At 39.9% G+C, this 17,284-nt stretch overlaps 1 protein-coding gene across 2 annotated transcripts in view; it reads right to left on the reverse strand.

Moving 5' to 3' along the window:
• TTC39B (tetratricopeptide repeat domain 39B) overlaps window positions 1-17,284 on the reverse strand; it is a 112,927-nt gene that overhangs the window by 28,859 nt on the left and 66,784 nt on the right. For both annotated transcript variants that reach the window (XM_030566475.1, XM_030566476.1), the window contains 2 exons: window positions 5,046-5,150; window positions 894-1,025 (listed from right to left, as the gene is read on the reverse strand). In XM_030566475.1, the coding sequence (XP_030422335.1) occupies window positions 894-1,025; window positions 5,046-5,150 (237 nt within the window). The remainder of the gene's footprint in view (window positions 1-893; window positions 1,026-5,045; window positions 5,151-17,284) is intronic.

Below are 17,284 nucleotides of genomic sequence, written 5' to 3' on the forward strand. Positions count from 1 at the left end.
AACCTAATATGTTTCTCTCAGTTTTCTTTTCCCTATTGCTGAGAGGATTAAACACTGTCACACACCAAGTTGACAAATCAAGTCCATGACAAAGGCAGAAATAGAGGCTATATTTCCTGGTTGTTAGTGCTATGCCCTAACTATAGGGCCACAATATCTCAGTAGGGCCAGCAAAGAACATACATTCAGAAGATTTTAATCTGAAACTGTATCAACCTCTTGTCTAGATATTTTGCAAGATCCACCTCCTTTGCAAAAATTCCAGTAGAGGCCAGCTTTGCTCAGGTTATTTCAGTCCTCTCACCTCCAGTCAAAACCAGGAAGCAAAGAAAAGCACAAAATAGGTTAACTGGATGGGGAGTGTGCACATATGGTTACTATAAAGCAAACAAAACGTTTGAAATTTCAGGACCAAAAAGGTTGGTTCATTTTTGGGTGAAGGTTCAGGTCACCTCTTAATTTTTCAAAATATTTGAACACAATACAAGAGGACAGGATATCCACAATGACGCCAAGAAAAGCACTGAATACCGTATTTTCAAACAATCTAAAAACAAGAGCTGCATGAAATCCTATGCCCAAATTGCATACAGAATTACTATAACTGTATGTAGAAGCTGCCTATTTGCTTGTCTACGTGGCTAGACAGACACTTAATTAACATTTGAGTTTACAAATAAATACCTCATCTCAATTGAGTCTTCAGGATCTACCACAATACCTAGTTCCATAATATGCTTTGTTCTGTCCTACCCAACTTAATCTCCCATCATGCTAGCTCCATTTTGGAATGATGGTCAAGTACTGATTTGGTGCTGACAAAGTAGAAACTTGACACATATGAATGCCTATTGTATTTAATATCTGTCAAAATGTAAATTACTCAGGCTTACCTTTGGCAGGTGTGTAAAGCTTCCTTCATTGTAGAAATCCCCATTTGGATATCCTGGTGCTCGAAGGTCATAGCAGCCTGCATAACTAAAATAGTGCTATAGCCAAGGGCATGGTACATGCTGTTTTTAGACCTAGGGCAAACATACAATCTTATGCATTTTAGCCAAACTAAAAAATTAAAAAAATACATCCATATTCTTCAGCACCAAAAAGTAGAGTTATGTTTGCCCAGTGGTGTTCCAGAACAGTGTAACCAGCAAACACAACTTCTGAAAACCAGAAAATACACAGTAAACACTACTTTAACTCTGGAGATGGCAAATTAACTATCTGGAGATGGCAAATGCCATCCACCTGCAGCAACTGGTGGGGGAACTTGATGGGGCAGTGAAAGAGGACAGTCCATTAGCAAAGGAGAGAGACACTCACAAGGGGATAATAGGTAGCTCCTTCCTTGCGAGTCTCTGGCACCCACCAGCTGGCTGTGGCAGAAGGGTATTGATTGGCCAGCATTCCTCAGCTCCCAAGATTTTGCTCAGTGTGGAGGCCATGTGGAGCCTCTTTTGGCTCTGTTCCAGCAGCCCACCCTACCCACCTAAACTAGTAGTGGGAACCCAGTCTGACAGATGCTGAGGATCTACAGATCACCTATTTAGGGCATCAGAAAGGAATTTTTTCTCCCATGAGTCAAATGGCAGAGGACCAGGGAATTATTTGCCTTCCTCACAGCACCTTCAAGCCACAGCAAGTTAAGTAGGAATGCACATGGTATCTAACTAACGTGCTGGGTGGTGTTTCTTTGTCGCAACTGCAGCCAAGTTTCCAGTGCAGTTAAGAAAATCAAATGAATGGTTCCCAGAGGTAAAAGACCTGGGATGTTGATGATAGGCTTTAGGCTCATGTGATAGGGTGAGCCCTTGTGGCCTTTGTGCATCAGGCCCCACCCTGATGCACCCTCTGATCCTCATGGAGGAGGGGTATGTGCTAGGACTCAGAGAGAGCTGAGTCCGGGAGGAAGGCTAAGGAAAGCATACCCTGCATTATGAAGTTATGGGTTATATGGTAAGTAGCCATATAACTCCTGCATTGGAACCAATTAAATACCTGGTATAGGAAAGTAAAGTATGGGTGATGGACAGGTAGCATCCCTCTCCTGTGTTAAAATTTAATAAAAGTTGCAGTCCATGCATGTGTCTGTCCTCATTTCACTGCTGTATCCACATCAATAGCCACTATGAACTATTAGCATACATTCTACCTGCAGTAATTGTGTTAAATATAGCTGTACTGAATAGAAGCATTAGTTTGGAGAAGCTTGGCAGAGCTAAGATTGTGATATCTGGGAGACCCTTCCTCTAAGAGAGGGATCTGAGAGCCTCATTGATTACACACGGGAGGGCAAAAGGAAGAGGTGTATGCATACCTGGAGAGATCCAGTATGCCTCAATTCAGCACTGAGTGCTGCTATATCAATAGCATTGTACAGGAACCTCTTTGCAATGGAGATTATTAGCAGTGAGGGGGTATATGAGAGTACTCTCTGGGTTTAATGTTTGATTTACCCAAGTATATTGTCACATGTAATTTTGTGGTAAGAATGAAGGGGCTGTAAAAGGGGATGAAAAGGTTGTAATATATAGCAAGTTAGTTTCTGTGGGCTGGCTCACTGTTTGAGAGTAGGACAGGTGTACGTAGCTCCTGTACAGAATAGCTCACCTAAACAAAAAATTTGCCTTAGCAAAGAAAGGACATTAAATTCTGTGCTATAGTGGTCATGTACCCTATTTCCTGAGTGATGTGTACTATCTGAAAGTATAGGAATATTAGGGCATTGCTCAAAGAGGGCTCAGTTAAGGCTATGTTGGTATCTGTAGTGGGGCGGCTATCCCACTCCAGGAGAAAATAGGTTAAAGTAGGCCAGCGAGGCTGGGCAGGTGGGAAGTCAATCAGAAAGGGCCAGGTTGAGCCCTATATAAAGGCTGCAGCACAGAGAAGAGGGGAGTCTCCCCCTGACCAGCAAGGGAGGAGGACTGTCTGCTGGTACAAGGAGCGGCACCCTGGATAGAGCAGTGCTGGGCAGGGTTGCTGGAGAGGGTAGCAAGGTGGTGGGAGCTCTGGCCAACTCTGCCAGACTGCAGGCCTTGAAACAAGGGCTGAGTGGATGCTAGGGCTATGGAGAAGTGGCCCAGGGAAGAGAAGCAGTGATGGAGAGTGAGACACCACAAGAGTAGGCAGGGGCGGCAGCTTATTAGCGAGTCACACACTTCTTTGGTTATAAAGGTTGAGCTACACACTCAGCCAAGCCCTGTGCCCTCACTATACTCCCTCAGCAGAGCCCTTCCCCTGTTCTGGCCAGGCCTCCCCAGTCATGCCCTCAGCCCACCCAGTCCTCCCTGATTCCAAGCCAACCCCCACCCACTCCACCACATGTAGGGGCAGCATGTACTTTCACTTTGTATTTTCTAGTTTTTTGGATGTTTAAATCTGTGTTACTTTCAGGAGCCTCTCAGATCTCAGTTCACTGGGGAGAGGGTGAGTGGGGCTCAGATTCCCCCAGATCCTGGCACACATACAAGGAGATTGGCTCAGATTCTCTCCCATAGAGCCAGAACACCCCCAGAACCTGGCTTCCTTGTGGGGAGAGGGAAAGGGAGAGGGACTCAAGCAGTAACATGCCCAGGAATCACTCATATCTGCACAGAGCATGTGTAATTTATTATTTTTCAGAAAACAGTTACCTGTACCTGTTAGTTGTACAAATTAGCAGGGCACATTTCCAGAAAACAAAACAACCCTTGAGAGACAACTGTTGACATATGCATACAGTTCAATCTCCGATTTCTGCTAAGGATAGGATTCAAATTTACAGTGCAGGGGCAACTTAGCTTCAGTGACCACAGTATGTCGCTCTGAACCACCAAATTACTGTGATAACTGGCTGCCAGCAAACCCTCTTGTATAGCCTTGCTACACATGTACATCCAATCATTTTGGGGTGAGAGTGTTTGGCACATACCATTCTAGAGAGCGAAACTCTTTCTTTATTAAAGTTTTAAACATTGCTTTCCCAAAAGGGGCAATGGATGCCATGCACTAACTAAGATAAATGTCAAGCAACTGAGATCAGTTGGAGGACAGAGTCGTGGGTTGAGCCCTAGTCATGTGCAAAAATTTACAAGAACTTGTTGATTCTGTAAAATGCTGGGTTTTGCCATCTCAGGATGACCCCAAATTTGGATCACCAATCATATCCATATCTTCATGGGGTGCAGCAAATTTCAAGATATCTGCGTGCTTACTTAGGTTTTTAGAGCACTCAAGAATCATCCTTTAAACAGAAAGCAGTTCCAACTTTTAACTATATTTTACATGGATGCACTCACTCACATCTAAACAAAGGCATCCCTCATTTCTTTCAAATATTCCTTTCTAGTCCAAAGATTTTTCCTATTATCATTAAAGAAGGACCCATGTGGTCAAACATCATACTACAGGAATATATTTATTTAATAGAGAAAATCTTTCTACTAAATTAAGCCTTATTAATTGCACTTTTAAGCTGATTTTCTTGATGGGAGGAGGTGGCAGGGAGAACCAGAAGGAAAGTAACTTTTTCAAAAGTTAGAGTTAAAGCGAAATCCTGCCCATTTCTGTGCTGTAAAGGGAGAAGAGCGGCTAATCTCCAACTGCCAGGTAGCACATATACCTCCATCAGGGAAATATCAAAGTGCACTCCACAGCATTCCTCTATCCTAGCCTATTTTTGAAAAACAGCCATATTTTGCAACAAGCCTTTTGTAGCAGATACAAGATCACAGAATTTCTGCTCTTCTCTCCCCCCACACCACTCAAAAAAAATAAATAAAAACAACTTTCCTCCACTGCGCCTGCAAGGACTTGATTTAGGCCTTAGAATTACAACTAAAATAAAACAAAGACCATTGGCTGACTGACAGGGTTTGTGACTTCAGTATGTTTAAACAGAAACAGTATACTCTCTGGGGTAGCAATGCAGAACCGCTTGGGTCAGGAGAGACAAAATGGAGTAATGAAAGCTACTTATTCAGAGGTCTTAGATTAGTACTCAGCAACCAAATAGCACACCTTACAATATCTGCCCACATTAATTCCAACGAACAAAATGAACTCACCATGGCCGAAGTAATTCCAGGGCTTCAGAAAATTTATTACTTAGAAATAAGTTCAGTGCCATTGAACATTCTTCCAGCGCACACTTGAGATCCATCTTGGATGCCCTAATGAAAACATAAAAATATAAAAAAGAGAAAGGGTAAGTATTTGAAACTGTATTCAATAGTAATCTCAGCTTTCAGAGCTAAACACAAACTGTATCACAGCCCAACTGTTCCCTAATCTTTTCTGCTTAGTTTGTTACTTTACATCCTAAACAGCTGGTTAGGAATCTAAGATGCTGCAAAACTATTTGCATTTCCAGATCCCTATAACCATTTTTTAAAATGAGAAATAATTCAAAGGATAGAAATTAGTTAATTTCAGAAACTAATTAAGGGCTTCTTTCCTTTAGATTTTCAGTATATATTCCAAAACCCATGTAGGTAGTTATTTTATCGTGTGTTTTTTAAACTTATTTATAATAATTGACTCTTAGAACACTGAAACAAAACAGATTTGTAACAGCCATTGCTTTTATTATGCGGGTTTGTTTTCTTACTGTAATGGAGCTGATGATTATCTTCTCTGTTTACCATGACACATTTCATATCTTCCTAGAATTAGCAGTCAACATGGAATGCAATCTTTTTATCAATTACTATTTATACAATACTGCAAGTACACAAAATACTTAACTAGTCTGAGCTCTGAAGAGTTTGCAGTCTAACTCAGAAGAAATACAATACACTCTATTGACGGCTATGTCTATGAAGGTATGATTTTTGTGTGTTAGACTGAAATCCCTATCAACTGACAAAGTCTAAAGGAGTTTGATCTGAGTAAGGACACCAGGTTTGGGCATTACAATGGGGGCTTCACCTGAGTAAAAGAGATTAAGCAAAAGAGAAGGCAACAATCATGTCAGCGAGATTAACATTCAAGCAATGAACAGAAAAAGAGGACCTTACAGAGAAGTTCAAAAGAGATTTCTTGGTGCTCATAAACTGTGCAGCTGTTATAAATATAGACATACAATGTATGGATCAGGAGAAAGACAAAGGGAACACAAAGGTAAAACGTTTGGGTTTTTTTTTACATATCTCCCTGCCTGAAAATCCAGGTCTCTTTACTAACCACGAGTCTAACTGTGAAGGAAGGAAATGTACTCACCTCTAATAATGGATGAAAGTAGTTTTTCTATAGATAAGAATCTAATGGTTTTTAATTGTCTTATCCCATACCCTTTTAGGGCTATAACCAAGTAATGGGTCCCATTGGGAAGTTGCAAGTTTCCGCTTTCCGCTGACATAAATCTCCCATTTCTTTTACTGGAAGGTCACAAGACAGTTTAAAACAGAGATATATTTATAAAAATAAAACCTATATCTGCTTAAAGGCCCAATTCCTATCTATTCTGGGCCTTGGATCCAGTGTGATATCCAAGTGTTATAGTTTTTGAGCCCCAGCTATGTGCAAAAATTTACAAGAACAGTGTGGCCAGTGTTATATTTTTCAGAGTGAAATTCTATGTTTATGAAAAAAAGAAGGAAACATACAATTTTTTGACAGGTTTTAAAGAATATTTACAATTTGAAGATGTTCAAATATTTGGAATGTTAGAATAAATCATGGGATATGGATTAATGGGGAGAGCACAGATCAAGTTGTTAAAAGGTACAAGATAAATGATTTACCATATGGCTCTGAAATTATTATTATATAAATATCCCCTTCATGTGTGTGCACTTACCTTGTTCAATTCAAATTTAATAATTTGGTAGAACATTTAATAATTCTCCAATACAATTAAGAGATCTACGAAAGAAACTAAAATACAGAGAACTGACAGGAGTGAATTAAACTAACAAATAGATAAGAAATAGTATAAATAATTTATAAGTACTTTAGCCTAAGTACTCCTCTGATTCAACTGTTTCAAGAATCAAAGCCTGCTGTAGTCCAAGACTCCCATTGACTTCAACTGAACTTTAAATCAGGCACTTTGACATTATGCTCTCGGGGAATAACTTGTATTGCTACATAAGGTACCTCCTTGGCAACATGTTGTGTGTTTTTACACATTATATGGTGCTACTCTCACAGATTCAGAAATTCCCATTTCAAATAACGTGCGACATCTATTACATTGTTCGCGAATTCTGAAATTATTATTATTTCCCAAGAAGACCTGTGATGTTAAACACTCTACCTTTAACTGTACGTTTGACTTTAAAGGAAAATTGATACAATTTTCTTCATTAATCATGCTTTCCTCTTTCAAAATACTGTAATTTTGAGCTTCCAGCTACATACTACTCAGATGCATCCTATAACTACTGTTCCCCCCCATCAGTTGACAAATATCATACAGATTATTTTAATATATTATGATCATCATTTTCCTAATCCTCACTGGAAGAAGAGAATGGGAGGGAGCTGAGACCAGAATGGTCCCTCGGCACGTCTCTTTCTCCTTCCTATGAAGAAAGAAAAGAGGAGGGAGACAGACTATCACATTTCAGCACAGGGAGTAGATAGTCATGTTGATAGGTGCTGAGCTGCAGCACTGGGAGCACAGAAGCCGTTGTGGTGCCGTGGACAGCATAGGAAGTTCCTGCTGATGCTCAGCACGGAAGCATATCCTCTGGAATGGTGGCCAAAGCATGAAGGGGCATCCAAATGTTTAGCATATTTGGAATGTAAATAGCTTGCAATGCCGGCTACAAAAGTCCCATGGGAATGCTTGTTCTCACTTTCTGGTGACATTGTAAATAAGAAGTTGTCAGTATTATCTCCCATAAATGTAAACAAACTTGTTGGTCTTAGTGATCAGCTGAATAAGAAGTAGGACTGAGTGGACATGCTTACTGTAAAGTTTTGCATTATATTTGAGTGTAGTTATGTAACAAAAAAATTGACATTTGTAAGAGATTGTATTACACTACTTATATGAAGTGAATTGTTTATCATTTCACAGTGCAAATATTTGTAATAAAAAAATAATACAAAGTGAGCAGTGTACACTTTTTATTCTGTGTTGAAACTGAAATCAATATATGTAGAAAAACATCCAAAAATATTTAATACATTTCAATTGGTATTATACTGTTTAAGAATGCGATTGAACTGTGATTAATAAACAGCCCTAATATTTTTTCTTTCTACTTCTGCTCCTATTTTTTTCATACTATTATAATATTTTGAAGAATTCTGAAGGATTTTTGTATTTAAAATCATTACATTCTGTGACATAACAGGGTACAATCCAGATTAGTGAGAGGCTGTGTCACCCTTGCCATCTGACCTGGGGTGCCTTGCAATGCCTTGCTGCTGTTGACTCCAACCTGAACTGCTCACAACATTGTGTGTGGCAACACTGTATGTGAAGTTATAAAATTTCCCTGTATGATGTTGTTAACAAATTTCAAATTTCAAACCCCACAGCCTCGTCCATACAGAAGTCGGCAAACAGGTCTGTCCTAAACAAAGGAATGTGGGCTTGCCATCATCTGCATTTAAGCAGTAAACAGAAGCATAAAGCAGGAAAAGAAAACAAGGGAAGCTCAATCAGGTGAAGAAAAAACAGCAGGGAACATCCTTCCACATAGACTATTTGTCTCTTTGTTCTCAGCTAGAAATGTTTTTCAAGGGGACTGAAACTATAAAAAGGAGGGGCAACCATGCCAAGGGACTCCCTGTCTCTCTCTCTGCCCATCATATTCTCTACACTTAAGACGACAAAGGGAATAGCCATTGGACTCAGGGGTGGGGGGAAACAAACTCTTCAAATCAGTTAGTGTCACAGCTAAATACAAGAAACAAACAGATAATTTAGTATAAGTAGTTATGACATATTCAAAGGGACCAGTCAAGGTGAAATGGTTCCCACGCAGAGTCCAAAAATCAATGTCTTAATAAAGACACAGGATTTATGGTTTATTATGACTCTGTAACCCACTAACCTCCCTTTTTATCCTATGACAGGATTGTGAATGGGCCACTTCACCTTGAATGGCCCCTTAGTTTAGTATAGGTAGTTAGCACATATTCTATCTGTTTGATCTTGTATTTAGATGTGACATAGTACCTTTCCCAGACCTGAGGAAGAGCTCTGTGTGGCTCAGAAGCTTCTCTCACCAACAGAAGTTGGTCCAATCAGAGATATGACCTCGTTTCCCTAACTGTTCACTCAATTTACAATGTAAGTATTGCAACAAGCCATCATCAACCTTTCTGTTTAAAGCAGAGCAGAGTGGACCGGGAGCTGCAGACGGGAATTTGAGAGAGTTTGACAGAGAGAGGCTTACAATGGTGAGGAGGACCCGCAACACCTATGCCAGCAATGCTTCTGTCTCCTCCACCTGCGCCTGTAGCCAGACAGAGCACCAAAGCATGGATGCTTTTACCCAGATTCTGGTTTGGGCTTGCAAAGACTGTAATTTGCAATTTCCACTTACTGATATCCAGGCTGGGGGTGGTATCCAATGTGAAAGGTGCCTGCTGGTGGAATCTCTCAGGCAGCAGATGGGAGAGCTACAGGAGGAGGTGGCTAGGCTGAGGAACATCCGTATCCATGAGCAATTCCTGGACAGTATCCATGTGGAGACAGCTGATGTAGCTGTCCCAGATCACAGGACTACTGACACACCAGTGGAGGAGGAGATGGCTCAGGGTGGACACAGCCAGCTGGTTACTTCTGGCAGCAGGCAGTGCTCCACCCCTGCTGCGAACCCTCCTGCTGTGGTAATAGATAACCGTTATGCTCTTCTTGATACAGGAGAGAAGGAATCACCCCCAACAGTTAAGGAGGCGAAGCCTCGTACCCCTAAGGCTGGGAGGTCTGCTGCCACCACTGGTAATAAGAAACGTAGGGTAGTGGTGGTTGGAGACTCTCTGCTGAGGGGGGCGGAGACACCCATCTGTCGCCCTGACCATTCATCCCGGGAGGTATGCTGCCTGCCAGGGGCCCGTATCCGAGATGTTACAGAGGCATTGTCGAAGATTATCCAGCCTTCTGACTACTACCCCATGCTACTCATCCATGTGGGCACAAATGATACTGTGAGGTGTGACACTGAGCAGATAAAGAGTGACTACAGGGCTCTGGGAGTACGGGTTAAGGAGTCTGGAGCGCAGGCGGTATTCTCTTCGATTCTTCCTGTCGAAGGTAGCGGCCCGGGCAGAGAAAGATGCATCGTGGAGGTGAATGCCTGGCTGCGAAGATGGTGTCGCCAGGAGGGCTTTGGCTTCCTCGACCACGGGATGCTATTCAAGGAAGGACTGCTAGGCACAGATGATGTTCACCTTTCGAGGAGGGAAAAGGCCTTATTTGCGCACAGACTGGCTACCCTAGTAAGGAGGGCTTTAAACTAGGTTCGACGGGGACAGGTGAGCAAAGCCCACAGGTAAGTGGGGAACAAGACCTGGGAGATGGGTTAGAAACAGGAGGGAGCACGGGCTATAATGGCAGAGAGAAAGGAGGGTCAGGGCAAAGCTGGGAGGCAAGATCAAACCAGTATCTTAGATGCCTATATACAAATGCAAGAAGTATGGGTAATAAGCAGGAAGAACTGGAAGTGCTAATAAATAAATACAACTATGACATTGTTGGCATTACTGAAACTTGGTGGGATAATACACATGACTGGAATGTTGGTGTGGATGGGTATAGTTTGCTCAGGAAGGATAGACAGGGGAAAAAGGGAGGAGGTGTTGCCTTATATATTAAAAATGTACATACTTGGACTGAGGTAGAGATGGACATAGGAGATGGGAGTGTTGAGAGTCTCTGGGTTAGGCTAAAAGGGATAAAAAACATGGGTGATGTCGTGCTGGGAGTCTACTACAGGCAACCTAATCAGGTGGAAGAGGTGGATGAGGCTTTTTTCAAACAACTAACAAAATCATCCAAAGCCCAAGATTTGGTGGTGATGGGGGACTTCAACTATCCAGATATAGGTTGGGAAAATAACACCGCGAGGCACAGACTATCCAATAAGTTCCTGGACTGCATTGCAGACAACTTTTTATTTCAGAAAGTTGAAAAAGCTACTAGGGGGGAAGCTGTTCTAGACTTGATTTTAACAAATAGGGAAGAACTCGTTGAGAATTTGAAAGTAGAAGGAAGCTTGGGTGAAAGTGATCATGAAATAATAGAGTTTGCAATTCTAAGGAAGGGTAGAAGGGAGTACAGCAAAATAGAGACAATGGATTTCAGGAAGGCGGATTTTGGTAAGCTCAGAGAGCTGATAGGTAAGTTCCCATGGGAATCAAGACTGAGGGGAAAAACAACTGAGGAGAGTTGGCAGTTTTTCAAAGGGACGCTATTAAGGGCCCAAAAGCAAGCTATTCCGATGGTTAGGAAAGATAGAAAATGTGGCAAAAGACCACCTTGGCTTAACCACGAGATCTTGCGTGACCTACAAAATAAAAAGGGGTCATCTAAAAAATGGAAACTAGGTCAGATTACAAAGGACGAATAGGCAATAGGCAAATAACACAGGAATGCAGAGGCAAGATTAGAAAGGCAAAGGCACTAAATGAGCTCAAACTAGCTATGGGAATAAAGGGAAACAAGAAGACTTTTTATCAATACATTAGAAGCAAGAGGAAGACCAGTGGGCCTACCCTGTCCTTGCTCAGTGAGGAGGGGGAAAACAGTAACGAGAGACTTGGAAATGGCAGAGATGCTTAATGACTTCTTTGTTTCTGTCTTCACTGAGAAGTCTGAAGGAATGTCTAATATAGTGAATGCTTACGGGAAGAGGGTAGGTTTAGAAGATAAAATAAAAAAAGAGCAAGTAAAAAATCACTTAGAAAAGTTAGATGCCTGCAAGTCACCAGGGCCTGATGAAATACATCCTAGAATGCTCAAGGAGTTAATAGAGGAGGTATCTGAGCCTCTAGCTATTATCTTTGGGAAATCATGGGAGACGGGGGAGATTCCAGAAGACTGGAAGGGGGCAAATATAGTGCCCATCTATAAAAAGGGAAATAAAAACAACTCAGGAAACTGCAGACCAGTTAGTTTAACTTCTGTGCCAGGGAAGATAATGGAGCAGATAATTAAAGAAATCATCTGCAAATACTTGGAAGGTGGTAAGGTGATAGGGAATAGCCAGCATGGATTTGTAAAGAACAAATCATGTCAAACTAATCTGATAGCATTCTTTGATAGGATAACGAGCCTTGTGGATAAGGGAGAAGCGGTGGATGTGATATACCTAGACTTTAGTAAGGCATTTGATACGGTCTCACATGATATTCTTATAGATAAACTAGGATAGTACAATTTAGATGGGGCTACTATAAGGTGGGTGCATAACTGGCTGGATAACTGTACTCAGAGAAGTAGTTATTAATGGCTCCCAATCCTGCTGGAAAGGTATAACAAGTGGGGTTCCGCAGGGGTCTGTTTTGGGACCGGCTCTGTTCAATATCTTCATCAACGATTTAGATGTTGGCATAGAAAGTACGCTTATTAAGTTTGCGGACGATACCAAACTGGGAGGGATTGCAACTGCTTTGGAGGACAGGGTCAAAATTCAAAATGATCTGGACAAATTGGAGAAATGGTCTGAGGTAAACAGGATGAAGTTCAATAAAGATAAATGCAAAATGCTTCACTTAGGAAGGAACAATCAGTTTCACACATACAGAATGGGAAGAGACTGTCTAGGAAGGAGTATGGCAGAAAGAGATCTAGGGGTCATAGTGGACCACAAGCTTAATATGAGTCAACAGTGTGATACTGTTGCAAAAAAAGCAAACGTGATTCTGGGATGCATTAACAGGTGTGTTGTAAACAAGACACGAGAAGTCATTCTTCCGCTTTACTCTGCGCTGGTCAGGCCTCAACTGGACTATTGTGTCCAGTTCTGGGCACCGCATTTCAAGAAAGATGTGGAGAAACTGGAGAGGGTCCAGAGAAGAGCAACGAGAATGATTAAAGGTCTTGAGAACATGACCTATGAAGGAAGGCTGAAGGAATTGAGTTTGTTTAGTTTGGAAAAGAGAAGACTGAGAGGGGACATGATAGCAGTTTTCAGGTATCTAAAAGGGTGTCATCAGGAGGAAGAGAAAACTTGTTCACCTTAGCCTCCAATGATAGAATAAGAAGCAATGGGCTTAAACTGTAGCAAGGGAGATTTAGGTTGGACATTAGGAAAAAGTTCCTAACTGTCAGGGTAGTTAAACACTGGAATAGATTGCCTAGGGAAGTTGTGGAATCTCCATCTCTGGAGATATTTAAGAGTAGGTTAGATAAATGTCTATTAGGGATGGTCTAGACAGTATTTGGTCCTGCCATGAGGGCAGGGGACTGGACTCAATGACCTCTCGAGGTCCCTTCCAGTCTATGAGTCTATGACAAACCCATAATCCATTAACTAAAGGGGGGGAAATAATTATACATAGGGCCCAACCCTGCAATTCTTACTTGGGTAACTTCTCATTTATGCATATATAAAAGAGACTCAGACCCTAAGAAAGGACTAGGTTCTAAAATTTAATTGTGAGTTCCATACAAAACTTGCTAATAATTTCAATACCTATTAACTGACCTTTATATTTGTTGACCATATTATTGGAAAATACTTACAACTACCTTTTAAGGGAAAAAAAAGACATTTAAAATACATCTAGTTACTTAATTGCATATACACCAAAAACTGTGGATTTTTGAGAGAAGAAATCATTTTAGACAATCAAAATTGATACAAAATGATTTTGTTGATAGCTCATGTGATTAGTTTTTTCATCTACTCTCTTCCATACTTGTTAATATGTCAGTTATTTTACCTAAATCCAGTTTCACATAGCAAACAGTATGTTTCCCTGTTATAATACCTTTTAAAAAGTGTAAAAGCTTTCATGCTGTCAAGATTTTCTTTAGAAAAACCAGTTATACTTTAGTGTCTAATGGAGTAGAGATGATGTCCAGTTTTCATCCAACTACCCTTTCTCTTGATCTCTGACCTCCTTTATTAATACGTGATTATCATGTTCTCAGAATCAGATCATGTTCTTTCATTTCATTATCTACTTTCACTACTTTGTTGGAATGGCCTTTTTTTTTTAAACCTAAAACTACCAAATCTTTTTCAGTTTCCTTAAAAATGTCTAGGGAGAGTTGTTGCATGACCACTTCGCTTAAGCAGAAGTGGGCTCATTCCTTCATAATTCAAGACCACAAGTTTTGTCACTTGATTTAATCAGAGAAGAAATGGACTTTATGTTCTTAACATGAGTTTGTAGTAGTTTTATAGCAGTTTTCCTGTAAAATGTGGTGTGTATGAGTGCATGTGAGCAACAAAACTGATAAATTAGTTCTCTATCTGTATAATAAGATTCCAGGATCATCACTCTGTGTGTCACTGTGAAGCCTAGAATGTTTGTTGAGTGAATGTGAAACAGTGGAAACAGCTACAAGCATGGATGATAGCTTTTTGTTTAGAATATCACCAAGTTCAATCATCACCATGATTCATGGTTTCTCACTATTCAATTTTTAAGTTCTTAGCAATTTTGACTTTACAAATTATATCCATGCAATAGCATAGGCTTTCAGCTGCTAGTATCCTCATAAGAATACGAATAAATAGTTTTAATGTGCTAAAGAATCATCTTAGAACTGTCTGCACTATTGCTTTGTAATGGAATTGCAACTTATCTTTGTGTGTGCATTTCACGGGAATAAAACTAGTACTACAGAAAGAAAACTGATTCATAGGCAAAGCCCACTGAGGAAAGTTGAAGTAGAAGTGGTTAAACCTTTATACTTCCTTCCCATAATTTACATGCTAACCAATATCCTTTCTATACATTATTTATCATTTTAATATATCTTAGTATTTAGAAAGACTTGCAGCTTCCTTTCTTTTTTTGGCTTGAAAGGCAGATATTGGGCCAAAAATGCTTTAAGACATCTGCCATTGTCAAATTATAAGGGTAAAGTTAAATATATTTATTCTCTATGGATTTTAGTGGTTTTGCATTGTGAGCTATTTTCTTACTGCCTTTAAAAAGCTATGGTTTGTATTTACACAAAAGGTTACACTAAGGAGAAATCTTATGTACTGTCTTATCTCTGTGTTCATACATTCAATACAGAAGAATAGAGGGGTTTTGAAAAATTCTCCTGTAGGACGTAAACCGCAATATTGAAGCAAAAATAATGAAATCATCATAATATATGCTAGTGTTAGGTTAGTACATGCCTTCCTGTACTTTTGCTAAATTTCAGTAGATATTTACCTTTATTTTCATACACAGGAGCTTGGAGTAAAGTTGCTCACGTGTTTATTTTTGCTTAATTATATGAACTGTTCAATTATATGAACCTTAGGAATTCTGTCTTCTGTAAGCATGACAGACTTCCCAAGGGTCAGGGAAGATAACATGTTTATTATCCCCAAGAGTGTTTACATAAACTCTGCAGCTTTATAACTTTCATTTCACTTTAATATTCTAAACTATTTTCTTTTATAATACATTTTGAACAATGTACATAACTGTTATTCTGATTACTGCTTTGCATAAAATATGATAGGAATCTAATTGAAAATCATAAATGTACTGCAATTAGTGAAGAACTTTTGGTCAGAAAGGCAACCAACCAACAAAACTATTGTATCAAAGACCAAGGGCCCTCCCTCTAATATGAAATACCAGTTTGTTATAATAAAACTTTAGTGTATACATGGCCTAAGTTATAAAAATGGACTTTTCCACCCTTTCTGCTCTTCATAGAGAAAAACCTCGTTTCAAACTCCTCCCCATGCCATAAAGAATGATAGAAACATATTATTAGGCACGCTAAAGTCTTCATATATTTAATGTTAACTATAACATTTATAGTTGGGAAATGTTTTGATCACGTCTAACCCCATGTTTCCACTTGCAGGTGAAAATCTTTGTTTATTCCTTAAATATTTAAGATGGCACAAGTTTTTCTGAGATGTATGTTTGCAAATATTTTATATCTAAATACAAGCTTCTTCTAACTGTCTGGTATCAGATGGGTAGCCATGTTAATCTGTATCCACAAAAACAATTAGGAGACCGGTGGCACCTTAAAGACTAACAGATGTATTTGGGCATAAGCTTTTATGGGTAAAAAAAAACTCACTTCTTCAGATGCAGAGAGTGAAAATTACAGATTCAGGCATAAATATACTGTCACATAAAGAGAAGGGAGTTACCTTACAAGTGGAGAACCAGTGCTGACAAGGCCAATTCAGTCAGGGTGGATAGGGTCCACTCCCAATAATTGATGAGGTGGTGTCAATACCAAGAGAGGGAAAATTGCTTTTATAGTGAACCAGCTACTCCCAGTCCCTATTTAAGCCCAAATTAATGGTTTTATGTTTGCAAACGAATTGTAGCTTCGCAATTTGTCTTTAAAGTCTGTTTTTGAAATTTCTTTTGTTGCAAGATGGCTACTTTTAAATCTGTTACTGAATGTCTAGGAAGACTGAAGTATTCTCATACTGGCTTTTGTATGTTACCATTCCTGATGTCTGATTTGTGTCCATTTATTCTTTTACTGTCTGATACCATTATTATGTGAATAGTAATACCTCTCCAAAAAAGGAGAAAGAGACTGAGCCTTCTATAATAACCATTCAAGTTAAAGACTGTCTTCCAGAATCAGAGACACAAAGAGGTAATATCTTTTATTGGACCAATTTCTGTGGGTGAGAGAGAAGCTTTCAAGACACACAGAGCTCTTCTTCAGATCTGGGAATGGTACTCCAAGCATCACAGCTAAATGCAAGGTGGAATAGACTGTTTAGTATAAGAAATTAGCACATATTCTAAGGAACCATTCAAGGATTTTCCCACACTGAAGAAGAGCTTGGTGTGGCTGGAAAAGACTGAAGTTGGTTCAATAAAAAAAACACCTCCCTGAGCACAGGGAGCCACGCTCCCAGCACTGGTAGTTACACCCCTTACGGAGGTGGATTTTTTAGAGCTCTGCCACAACTACGCAAGCCAGCACTTGAACGTTGCCAGTGAAGATGTGCCCTAAGAATCACATTGTTTGCAGTATTGTTGTAGCCATGTTGGTCCTAGGACATAAAAGAGAAAAGATGGGTGAGGTAGTATCTTTTATTGGACAAATTTCAATTGTGAAAATGATAAGTTTTCAAGCTTCACAGAGCTCTTCTTCAGATCTGGGAAAGATATCGACAATGTCTGAGCTAAATACAAATTGAGACTGATTGTTAAGCATAAGCATATATGCTGTAGAAGA

Source organism: Gopherus evgoodei, chromosome 6 (assembly GCF_007399415.2).
Source record: "Gopherus evgoodei ecotype Sinaloan lineage chromosome 6, rGopEvg1_v1.p, whole genome shotgun sequence".
NCBI lineage: Eukaryota > Metazoa > Chordata > Testudines > Testudinidae > Gopherus > Gopherus evgoodei.